Genomic DNA, 11,118 nt, shown 5'->3' on the forward strand with positions numbered 1-11,118 from the left:
ATGGCTGCCCTCGTTGATTTCAACTAAATATTTGTAAGCCTTCAATTTGATTATATTGAATTATCGATCTGATGTTTCTATCTGCTAGTTCCTACTATTTTACCTTTGCTTGCTATATTCTTAATAAACGGACGTTCAAAAAACAAAAACAAACAAGCAAACAAACAAAATGCCCACCATTTGTAGATCATTTTCTACTTGGTGCAAAATGCTTGGTCACTGTACTGTTCTATTAAGAAGTACACACTTAGTTCAGCACTGATGGATAATTCAGCAGATTTCAAAATATACAATATGGAAAAAAGTACAAGCCTCAAAAAACCTCCAGGGACCCGAGACCCTAATCAGGTTACTGCCCTTCCACAGAGAGGTCACACTATCTAGCTAGAAAACAAGCAACGCTCACTTGTTCTAACGAGTAAAGGGAGTCAAAAACTCCTACTACTGGCCTAAAAGTCTTATGACCTTTTCCTATCTGAATTGAATACACAAACAATACGCCAAAGTCCCAAGATTTAAGTAGTCGTGAAATAAGACTACAACTCCCAGAATGCAAAGTGAATACGTCCCATTGGGGAAGTAGCAATGTTGCATGCCGGAAGAAACCGGGAGTATAATGTCTGGACTGCGTGCAACAGGTTTCTGTCCCTTCTCCGACTTCTGTCCCGACCCAGTTTGTAATCTTATAAGACAAAACAAAAAAATTCAGGGATTATGTCAATGGTTCCTAGTCATGCCGAACAGATCCTTTCTACCTCAGACCTAACCGCCACCCGCTGGATGAACTTCCGTTTCCGGTAACCTAGTTGCCTTGGAAACTAGCACGCGCTACAATTTTGGAGGCTATGGCGTGGCAAAGCAGCTCTAAAGTTCCCGACGGTGAGTTCACAGCGGTGGTGTACAGGCTCATCCGCGACTCCCGCTACTCAGAGGCCGTGCAGCTGCTGAGCGCAGAGCTGCAGAGGAGCTCCCGCAGCCGCGCAGGGCTGTCGCTGCTGGCCTACTGCTACTACCGCCTGCAGGAGTTCGAGCTCGCTGCAGAGTGCTATGAGCAGCTGAGCCAGATGCACCCGGAACTCGAGCAGTACCGCCTGTACCAGGCCCAGGCGCTGTACAAGGCCTGCCTGTATCCAGAGGCCACCAGGGTCGCCTTCCTCCTGGACAACCCCAACTATCAGACTCGAGTCCTTCGTTTACAAGCTGCTATCAAGTACTGTGAAGGTGACCTCCCAGGAGCCAGAAGCCTGGTGGAGCAGCTGCTGAGTGGGGAAGCTGGAGAAGACAGTGGAGGGGAGAATGACCCAGATGGTTTGGTCAACATGGGTTGTCTGCTCTACAAGGAGGGACACTATGAAGCTGCCTGTTCCAAGTTCTTAGCAGCCCTGCAGGCTTCTGGCTACCAGCCTGACCTTTCCTACAACTTGGCTTTGGCCTATTACAGCAGTCGGCAGTACGCGCCTGCTCTGAAGCATATCGCTGACATCATTGAGCGCGGCATCCGTCAACACCCAGAACTCGGTGTGGGCATGACCACGGAGGGCATTGATGTTCGCAGTGTTGGCAACACTGTAGTCCTTCACCAGACTGCTCTGATTGAAGCTTTCAACCTCAAAGCAGCCATAGAGTATCAGCTAAGAAACTTTGAGGTAGCCCAAGAAACTCTCACTGACATGCCACCCAGAGCAGAGGAAGAGCTGGACCCCGTGACCCTCCACAACCAGGCTCTGATGAACATGGATGCCAAGCCCACAGAGGGCTTTGAAAAGCTCCAGTTTCTACTCCAGCAGAACCCCTTCCCCCCAGAGACCTTTGGCAACCTGCTGCTGCTCTACTGTAAATATGAGTATTTTGACCTGGCAGCCGATGTCCTGGCAGAAAATGCCCACTTGACTTACAAGTTCCTCACACCCTATCTCTATGACTTCTTGGATGCCATGATCACTTGCCAGACAGCTCCTGAAGAGGCTTTCATTAAACTTGATGGGTTGGCTGGCATGCTGACTGAGCAGCTCAGGAGACTCACTAAGCAAGTTCAAGAAGCAAGGCATAACAGAGATGATGAAATTATTAAAAAGGCTGTGAATGAATATGATGAAACACTTGAGAAGTATATTCCTGTACTGATGGCCCAGGCAAAAATCTACTGGAATCTTGAGAATTACCCAATGGTGGAGAAGATCTTCCGCAAATCTGTGGAATTCTGTAATGACCATGATGTGTGGAAGCTGAACGTGGCCCATGTCCTCTTCATGCAGGAGAACAAGTACAAAGAGGCCATTGGTTTCTATGAGCCCATTGTCAAGAAGAATTATGATAACATCCTGAGTGTCAGCGCTATCGTGTTAGCCAACCTCTGTGTTTCCTATATCATGACAAGTCAAAACGAGGAAGCTGAGGAGCTCATGAGGAAGATTGAGAAGGAGGAGGAACAACTCTCTTATGGTGACCCAGACAAGAAAATCTACCACCTTTGCATTGTGAATTTGGTGATAGGAACCCTGTATTGTGCTAAAGGAAACTATGACTTTGGCATCTCTCGGGTTATCAAAAGTCTGGAGCCTTACCATAAAAAGCTAGGCACCGATACGTGGTATTATGCCAAGAGATGTTTCCTGTCCTTACTAGAGAACATGTCAAAGCATATGATAGTGCTTTGTGACGGTGTTGTTCAAGAATGTGTCCAGTTTCTAGAGTACTGTGAACTTTATGGTAGAAACATTCCTGCTCTTCTAGAACAGCCCTTAGAGGAAGAAAGAATTCACACCGGGAAGAATACAGTCACATATGAGTCCAGACTGTTGAAAGCTTTGATTTATGAGGTCATAGGGTGGAATATGTAGTTGCTTCTGTTACTGACTTTTATGATAAAGGCTTTGTTATGTTGGCATTGTGTTTCAACTCTAAGCTTTCGAATTTTCACACTCTTTACATGGTATGCATTGTCTGATTTATTCAATTAGATATAGCTTTTCTTGATGAGAACCTTCATTAAATAAGATCGCAAGTGAACCCAGAAGCATTTATTTACAATAACTGAAAGGAGGAAGTACCATCCGATAAAGTTTACAATGTCCACATCTTTTCATTGCTGTTTCATACTGTGCTTTGTTGTTTGTGAACAACATCATTTTACCCATGGAGGACACGTATCTGCCATGGGCCTTAGCTAGATGACATTTGGGCTTTAGAAGTAGTTTCAGGAATTACATGTTCTGCTTTAGTGTATCCTTATGATTATTCTCTTTGTTGTGTAGAAGTTTTGTACAATTGTAGATTTTAAAGTTTTTCATTGATTTGGGGTTTTGTTTTACTTTTTAAAGGAAGAAGTAACATTTAACAACAGTTTTTGTGTTGTTAGTGGCTCTTTCCTAAAATGTTCAAAATCCACTGTGAAATTTTGTTTCTAAATAAAAAAAAATAGTGCTGTTCTTTGAAGCTAATAAACAATTGATAAATATCTGATTTTTTTACTGTTCATAATTGACCTTTTGTAGTGTTTGATAATATAAGTAATTTTAAAATCAATGTTTAATTCCTATACAGGTGTAGCTATTAGACGACATTAATCCTAGGGTTTCATCTCTTAGTATCTTCAGAAAGGGAAGTACATTTTATTCTATTTGACATTATCAAAGTCCCTTCTGACATTAATGGAATATAAATATTGATACGTGAAGTTATACTTACATGATTTAAAGTTACATAAAATTCAGAGCATCTGAATTTTTTTTCCTTCATTTTACCATTTTTGTGGCCGCAGCCATCCCAGTTAGCTCTCACAGGTAGCCCATGGAGAGTGCTCCTCGCTGGACTAGAGCCCTCCAGTTCCCAAAAGCATAAAGTAAACTCTTATTTTTCCATGATGTTCTTTTGTTTTTAATAATTATCGGTCTATCTTACAGAACATCAAAAAATTAGGCTTTGAAAGTTTGGAACGCACAAAACCACCAAATTCTTGCAATGCAACAACAGCTTTCAACTACGCTGTTCCTATAATAAAATGCCTTTTTTCTTCCAGAAACGGGGAATGGTTGATATTTTTACAGGGGTTGTGTAGATATATGAAGTATCTACATTCATACACATACAATCATCCCTTTAGGTAGAGAAAAGGTAGCAGGTATGTCAGAGATTTGACTGTAAAGTGTTTTTACATTATTATTTGACCTGTTGCTGTTCACTCAAGATATGAGGATTTCATGTTTAAGAGAAACACAGAAGAATATATACATATATACATATATTCTTCTGCTTTACGTTCAGGAACTTAATGAACTTCCCTTCCAAGTCACCACACTTCCCTTCCAGGAATGGCTAGATCCTTCTCTTAGAAACAAACTTCCTGGATACGTTAAAAAAAAAAAAATCTCCAGACTTCCGTTTCCGTTGGCTTGTTGCCATGGGAACAAGCACACTCAATCTTGACAGTTATGGCGGGGCTGAGCAACTCGCAGATCCCCGACGGTGAGTTCACAGCGGTGGTGTACAGGCTCATCCGCGACTCCCGCTACTCAGAGGCCGTGCAGCTGCTGAGCGCAGAGCTGCAGAGGAGCTCCCGCAGCCGCGCAGGGCTGTCGCTGCTGGCCTACTGCTACTACCGCCTGCAGGAGTTCGAGCTCGCTGCAGAGTGCTATGAGCAGCTGAGCCAGATGCACCCGGAACTCGAGCAGTACCGCCTGTACCAGGCCCAGGCGCTGTACAAGGCCTGCCTGTATCCAGAGGCCACCAGGGTCGCCTTCCTCCTGGACAACCCCACCTTCTATAGCCGGGTCCTTCGTTTACAAGCTGCTATCAAGTACAGTGAAGGTGACCTCCCAGGAGCCAGGAGCCTGGTGGAGCAGCTGCTGAGTGGAGAAGCTGGAGAAGACAGTGGAGGGGAGAATGACCCAGATGGTTTGGTCAACATGGGTTGTCTGCTCTACAAGGAGGGACACTATGAAGCTGCCTGCTCCAAGTTCTTTGCCGCCTTGCAGGCTTCTGGCTACCAGCCCGATGTATCTTACAACCTAGCTTTAGCTTGTTACAGCAACAGGCACTATGCCCCAGCGCTGAAGCATATTGCCAATATCATTGAGCGTGGCATCCGTCAACACCCAGAACTCGGTGTGGGCATGACCACGGAGGGCATTGATGTTCGCAGTGTTGGCAACACTGTAGTCCTTCACCAGACTGCTCTGGTCGAAGCCTTCAACCTCAAGGCAGCCATAGAGTACCAGCTGAGAAACTACGAGGCAGCCCAGGAAGCCCTCACTGACATGCCACCCAGAGCAGAGGAAGAGCTGGACCCCGTGACCCTCCACAACCAGGCTCTGATGAACATGGATGCCAAGCCCACAGAGGGCTTTGAAAAGCTCCAGTTTCTACTCCAGCAGAACCCCTTCCCCCCAGAGACCTTTGGCAACCTGCTGCTGCTCTACTGTAAATATGAGTATTTTGACCTGGCAGCCGATGTCCTGGCAGAAAATGCCCACTTGACTTACAAGTTCCTCACACCCTATCTCTATGACTTCTTGGATGCCATGATCACTTGCCAGACAGCTCCCGAAGAGGCTTTCATTAAACTTGATGGGTTGGCTGGCATGCTGACTGAGCAGCTCCGGAGACTCACTAAGCAAGTTCAAGAAGCAAGGCATAACAGAGATGATGAAATTGTCATAAAGGCTGTAAACGAATATGATGAAACTCTTGAGAAGTATATTCCTGTACTGATGGCCCAGGCAAAAATCTACTGGAATCTTGAGAATTACCCAATGGTGGAGAAGATCTTCCGCAAATCTGTGGAATTCTGTAATGACCATGATGTGTGGAAGCTGAACGTGGCCCATGTCCTCTTCATGCAGGAGAACAAGTACAAAGAGGCCATTGGTTTCTATGAGCCCATTGTCAAGAAGAATTATGATAACATCCTGAGTGTCAGCGCTATCGTGTTAGCCAACCTCTGTGTTTCCTATATCATGACAAGTCAAAACGAGGAAGCTGAGGAGCTCATGAGGAAGATTGAGAAGGAGGAGGAACAACTCTCTTATGGTGACCCAGACAAGAAAATCTACCACCTTTGCATTGTGAATTTGGTGATAGGAACCCTGTATTGTGCCAAAGGAAACTATGACTTTGGCATCTCTCGGGTTATCAAAAGCCTGGAGCCTTACCATAAAAAGCTAGGCACCGATACGTGGTATTATGCCAAGAGATGTTTCCTGTCCTTACTAGAGAACATGTCAAAGCACACAATCATGCTAAGGGACAGTGTCATTCAAGAATGTGTGCAGTTTCTAGAGCACTGTGAAATTTTTGGCAGAAACATCCCTGCTGTCATAGAACAGCCCTTGGAGGAAGAAAGAATGCACACTGGGAAGAATACAGTCACATATGAGTCCAGACAGTTGAAAGCTTTGATTTATGAGATCATAGGGTGGAATATGTAGTTACTTGTCAAAAGGTCATTAGAAGGGCTTTTTAGATTCTGTATTTTTCTGTATTTTCCTTAACAGTTTTATTTCTTTTCTATTTGTTTCTTGTTTGACTCTGTATACTTAACACTATGACAGCCTTTCCACCTTGGTAGCCTTCATATATGTGTATTATAGGCTCCTGCGTTTTTATGACTCGACACAGTCCTCAGATGCTGCAATGGCATCTCTGTAGATGCACAAGCACTGAGCAGCTCTTAGAGTTTCATCTTTGTGCTGTAAAGGGGACTACGAACTAGTCAGTTACTGGCATACAGTCCTTCTGCGACTGCCTAGTAGACCCAGTTGCTGGACCACAACAAACCATCTCTCCATTAGCAAAGAGAAACAGAAGGCAGACTTCTTTCTCTTGATAGTCTGTGCTTTCCAATAAATACTCTTAACCATATGGCTCGAGGCTTTTTATTTCTTTTGGTTGACAGCTTTGTTTGTTGCTTTTGTGAGGTCTTTTCTGTCACTGTTTGAGATCTTTCACTCTCTGGACCTCTTCAAAAACCAATGTCTAGTCTGGACCTGGCCTAATCTTTTTGAAAGTACAAGTACCTATTTTCCTAGGTTCTTTTCAGCTTATCTTCAGCAAGCAGTTCCACTTTTCTCCCCTGATGATGTTGTTTGGTATAGTCAACATTTCATTTTTCCTTCTGCTTCGGTCTTTCCATAGTTGATTGAACTTCATCAATAGTAAGTGTGAAAGTTCTTTTTTAAAAGGTGTGTGTGTGTGTGTGTGTGTGTGTGTGCGTGCGCGCGTGTGCTTGTGTGCTCGCACACACGTGCGTGCGTGCATGGCACACAGGTGCTATGTATTTGCAGAGGTCAGAACTCCAACTTTAGTGAGTAGGTTTCCCCTTTCTGTTGTGAACTCAAGCCCTCAGTCTTGCCCAGGAAGTGCTTTTACTTGCTGAGCTGTCTTAGAAGCACACGTCTGGAAGCTTTTGAATGTTTTTAGTTTAGAGAGAAGTGTTGAACTGAAAATGGAAAAAAAAGAGGGGAGGGAATAAATTGTGGATATTGTACAGCCTGTAAGTCTTAAAGAATTTACTTACTCCCCACAGTCTTAAGTCCTTCCAGTCTCTAGACCCTTTCTACAGTTATGGCAATAACATCTATTTCAGTAAAATCCATACAAAGAAAAGTTTCCTTCTTTTATAACCTGGAATGATCATTCTGGTCAAAATGAAATATATAACCATATTCCAAATTAATGCTTTCTAGCATTTTGACTTATAGAAAATGTTAACCATTTAGAGCAATGTTATCTAATAACTTACTCATTACTAAGAAATTTGAGGTATGTTTTAACCTGGTATTTTTGTTTACAACCCTAGTGGTGAATGTATATGAGACAATCCTTTTTTCCTGCAACATTGTGCATAAACTATGTATTGTATTAATATTTAGAAATGATAAAAGTATTTATTTTAATAATTTCTTTTAATTAAGGAAGGAAATTTCTTAACTTCCTTTTTCAGTTTATCTAAAAATGCATGTTTTCTCATTGGAGGAGAGATTTATTCTTAATTAGTTCCTAAAATGAAATACTACCTTTTGGTTCAAAATTTTTATTGATGGGCTATTATAATGTAGATATCCCAGATGCACAAACACTCAGTTATTCTTGGAACACGTGGAGCCTCTCCTGCCCCTGAGGTGAGGTCTCCAGCTGCCTGTCCACCAGCTATCTGGAGATAGAGAAGCGGGTGAAGTGAAGATGTAATGGAGCTTTAGCTGCGTGATAGGCTTCGCAGCCTGCCTCGGATCCCCTGCACGTCCACATCTCGGCAGTGCCATTAGCTGAAGAGAAGTAATGGATCACAGAGTGGAAGTAACAGATGCCAGAGCCGTTTCTGTAACCAACACACCAAATCAAATCATCGCTCCTTACACTCTCCTTCTATTTAATACAAAGAAAGGGCGGGCAGGCTCACCAAAAGGACAGAGTCACCTACAGCGGGAGGCCAGGCTCCCGATCATAAAGCTTTCTCTTGCAACGTTTTCTTTTCCTGCCTTCAAAAGGTTTATTTAAGAGATAGAGGTGTTTCATGCTGTAGAATGTATCACAAGATAAATGGAAAATCTCCCTTCCTTACCAGCCTTCTTTTCCTTTTTTTACCTTTGCCTTTTGTCAATTATAGGGACACTGTCCTGATAGCAGCCAGGAATAAAGAATGCATACTAACCCTTAGCAGTAAGTGCTGGGAAGATGCGCCTTATGATTCCAAGGTGACTCTGAAAGTTCTCTAGCAATGCATTTTTGTAAAATGAACTGACATTGTTGACTTTCAGAGGACTCACCAAAAGCCCCAAAGTGAAATTTGCCAGCCTGGAATTAAATGCAATGAAGTGCGTGGATAAGTTAGCTCAAAGTCATGGCTGGCTCAAAATGTACTATGTGAACAGGACACCTGCAAGACACAGAGGGCAGCATCTGCCAGTCCTTTGTTCTTAATTATTTTATTATTAATTATTTTAATTTAATTATTTTTAATTATTATTAATTATTTCACCAGAAATCATGGCAACCGCTAACTTTTTTAACGTACCCTTATGCTCATAAGATGTTACAATGTAGCAGTAAGTTACTGGCTGTTTGAATTTTCTGGTCAGGATTTGTTTTATGAATATACAGTCTCTTAATTCCTGTTATTCCTGGTTCACCAAAGTTATATCCTTATAGCTAATGCCCTTCACATAAAAAAGAATATAGTATGTGGAGAATATAAACCATCCAATCCATGTGTAAGCCAGGGCATGCTACAGCAAGAGGCAGCCACACCCTAACACTATAAAAAGAAACCCTCAGGAGACAGTTTGCTGAAAAACCTGATTACAAAGCACAGGCATATGCCAGTGTGTGTATGTCCTAGAAAAGACCAGCTTCCCTCTGCAGTTAATATAGCACCTTTGTTTCTGGGATTTTTATTCTCATACTAAAGTCATTGTTATTAAACTGTTTCTGAAAGAATACAGAAGAGCAGAGAACTCCATGTTTTAGATGGGGTGCTGCCGGCCACTTCAGAGACTAAACCCATTCCTGGTAATGATCATAGATAGATGATTGGATGGCCGGCAAAAGTATCAGAATACTCTAGAAATAATCATAGGAAATATAAACTGAGGAATCGTATGTGTAATCTTTTACACATGTTTACAGATCAGACCTAAATCTTTTAATTCAAATTTGGTATTAAGCACGTAGAAGGCCTTTAATGGCAGAGTCAGAACAAGGAGGGCTTGGACTAGCTCACCTCTCCAATCATACTGAGTCTCAGACATAAACTTGACTCAACCACAATACAAGAGCCAAATAGTGAGGAATGAGAAATGAAACCCAGGGCTTCTGGTTTACCATCCATGCTTCCTCCATGCTGACGGAGTTTTCTTTCAGGCATTTTTTTTATTTCCTTCAGATTATCCTATCAGTGCCTGCCATTACTTTCCCAGAGCTAGAACTTGCACTGCATCCTTGCTGTGTATGTAAGCAGTGGCTTAATAAATTATATGCACTGCATTCCTGAGCTGCTCTAGGTTATTCTTTTCAAAGGTCCGCAATGGATCTTGAATGGACACCACATATTACTGGTGGTGGGCACTAGGTTAACTACAATACAATCTTATCACTTCGCTTTGCGGTTTTTTCTCTCTCTCTTTTATTCCACCCAGTACCAAACCCAGTAACTTTAGCATCCTTCCACTGAGCTAAATTCCCAGCTTTTCCTCTTTTCTTTAAAATAACGTTTTATGATCCTTATGTCAGTGATTTTCATCATAGCTTCCAGCCACCAAACACATTCAAACAACTGTCAGAAGGCTCCCCGCACCTCAGGTACACAGGCTGAGAGGCCTCCAGAGCAGAGTACTTGAACTCTCTTTGAGTGCTTGTCGGACCACTGCACTTTGCAGTGGACACAATAAACCTCTTTGCTTCTAGGAAGAATGGAAAGGAAAACTGAAGTAAGGGAGGGAGGGAGGGAGGGAGGGAGGGAGGGAGGGAGGGAGGGAGGGAGGGAGGGAGGGAGGGAGGGAAGGACAGAAGGAGGGAAGGAGGGAAGGAGGGAGGGAGGAAAAGATAACACAGAGTAGCTGACCCCACAGTGTTTACATCACTGAAAAGTCTGGGGCTCTGTAAACCTTCACTTTTCCCTGCAAAAACCATTTGAGACAAGCTCTCCAATGCTCACCCTTTCTCAGTAGGATGGTTGCTAGGCTTACCTTAGATTTTTTTCAGAGGAAATAAAATAAGCAAAAACCAAGAACAAGATTAAAGATGAGTTCCCTGGTGTTTTTACTCCCCGCCCCCCCCACACACACTTTTGTTTAGTAATCCTTAGCTTCTGCATCAGAACGAAGTGGTGAACCAAGAAGTGCAGAGATGCCTAGGAACTCTCTTCTGATTGTTCAGGTTAGAGAGATGAGAATGGGGGCGGGGTCAACATTAAGCCTACCCAGATGATTCTACTGTGTAGCTGAGACTGAGAACCATCATTCTGTACAAACTCCACAGTGCCCACGTGGGTGTCTGATGCAGGGTGGAGGGCAAAGTAGAGCACATTTGAGGATAAAATTACTCATACCAAAAATACAGAGCAAAATAGAGAACTTAAGGCATTCCATCTGAGGTATCTGATCCAGCTTTGTACATCTTTAAAAT

General features: G+C 43.0%; 2 protein-coding genes across 2 annotated transcripts; both read left to right on the forward strand.

Annotated features, from left to right (window-relative positions):
- The first annotated feature begins 730 nt into the window (after window positions 1-730).
- On the forward strand, window positions 731-3,450 carry LOC147005890 (intraflagellar transport protein 70A1). Its single transcript, XM_085834776.1, has one exon. The coding sequence runs from the start codon at window positions 846-848 to the stop codon at window positions 2,838-2,840; it is 1,995 nt and encodes a 664-aa protein (XP_085690902.1). The 5' UTR covers window positions 731-845; the 3' UTR covers window positions 2,841-3,450.
- A 956-nt stretch (window positions 3,451-4,406) lies between these two features.
- LOC147005891 (intraflagellar transport protein 70A2) lies at window positions 4,407-7,663 on the forward strand. The gene has a single exon (XM_085834777.1). The coding sequence runs from the start codon at window positions 4,431-4,433 to the stop codon at window positions 6,423-6,425; it is 1,995 nt and encodes a 664-aa protein (XP_085690903.1). The 5' UTR covers window positions 4,407-4,430; the 3' UTR covers window positions 6,426-7,663.
- Window positions 7,664-11,118: the final 3,455 nt, after the last annotated feature.

The sequence above is a fragment of the Mus caroli genome, unplaced genomic scaffold, assembly GCF_978045245.1.
Source record: "Mus caroli unplaced genomic scaffold, Mus_caroli_1 scaffold_2, whole genome shotgun sequence".
Taxonomy (NCBI): Eukaryota; Metazoa; Chordata; class Mammalia; order Rodentia; family Muridae; genus Mus; species Mus caroli.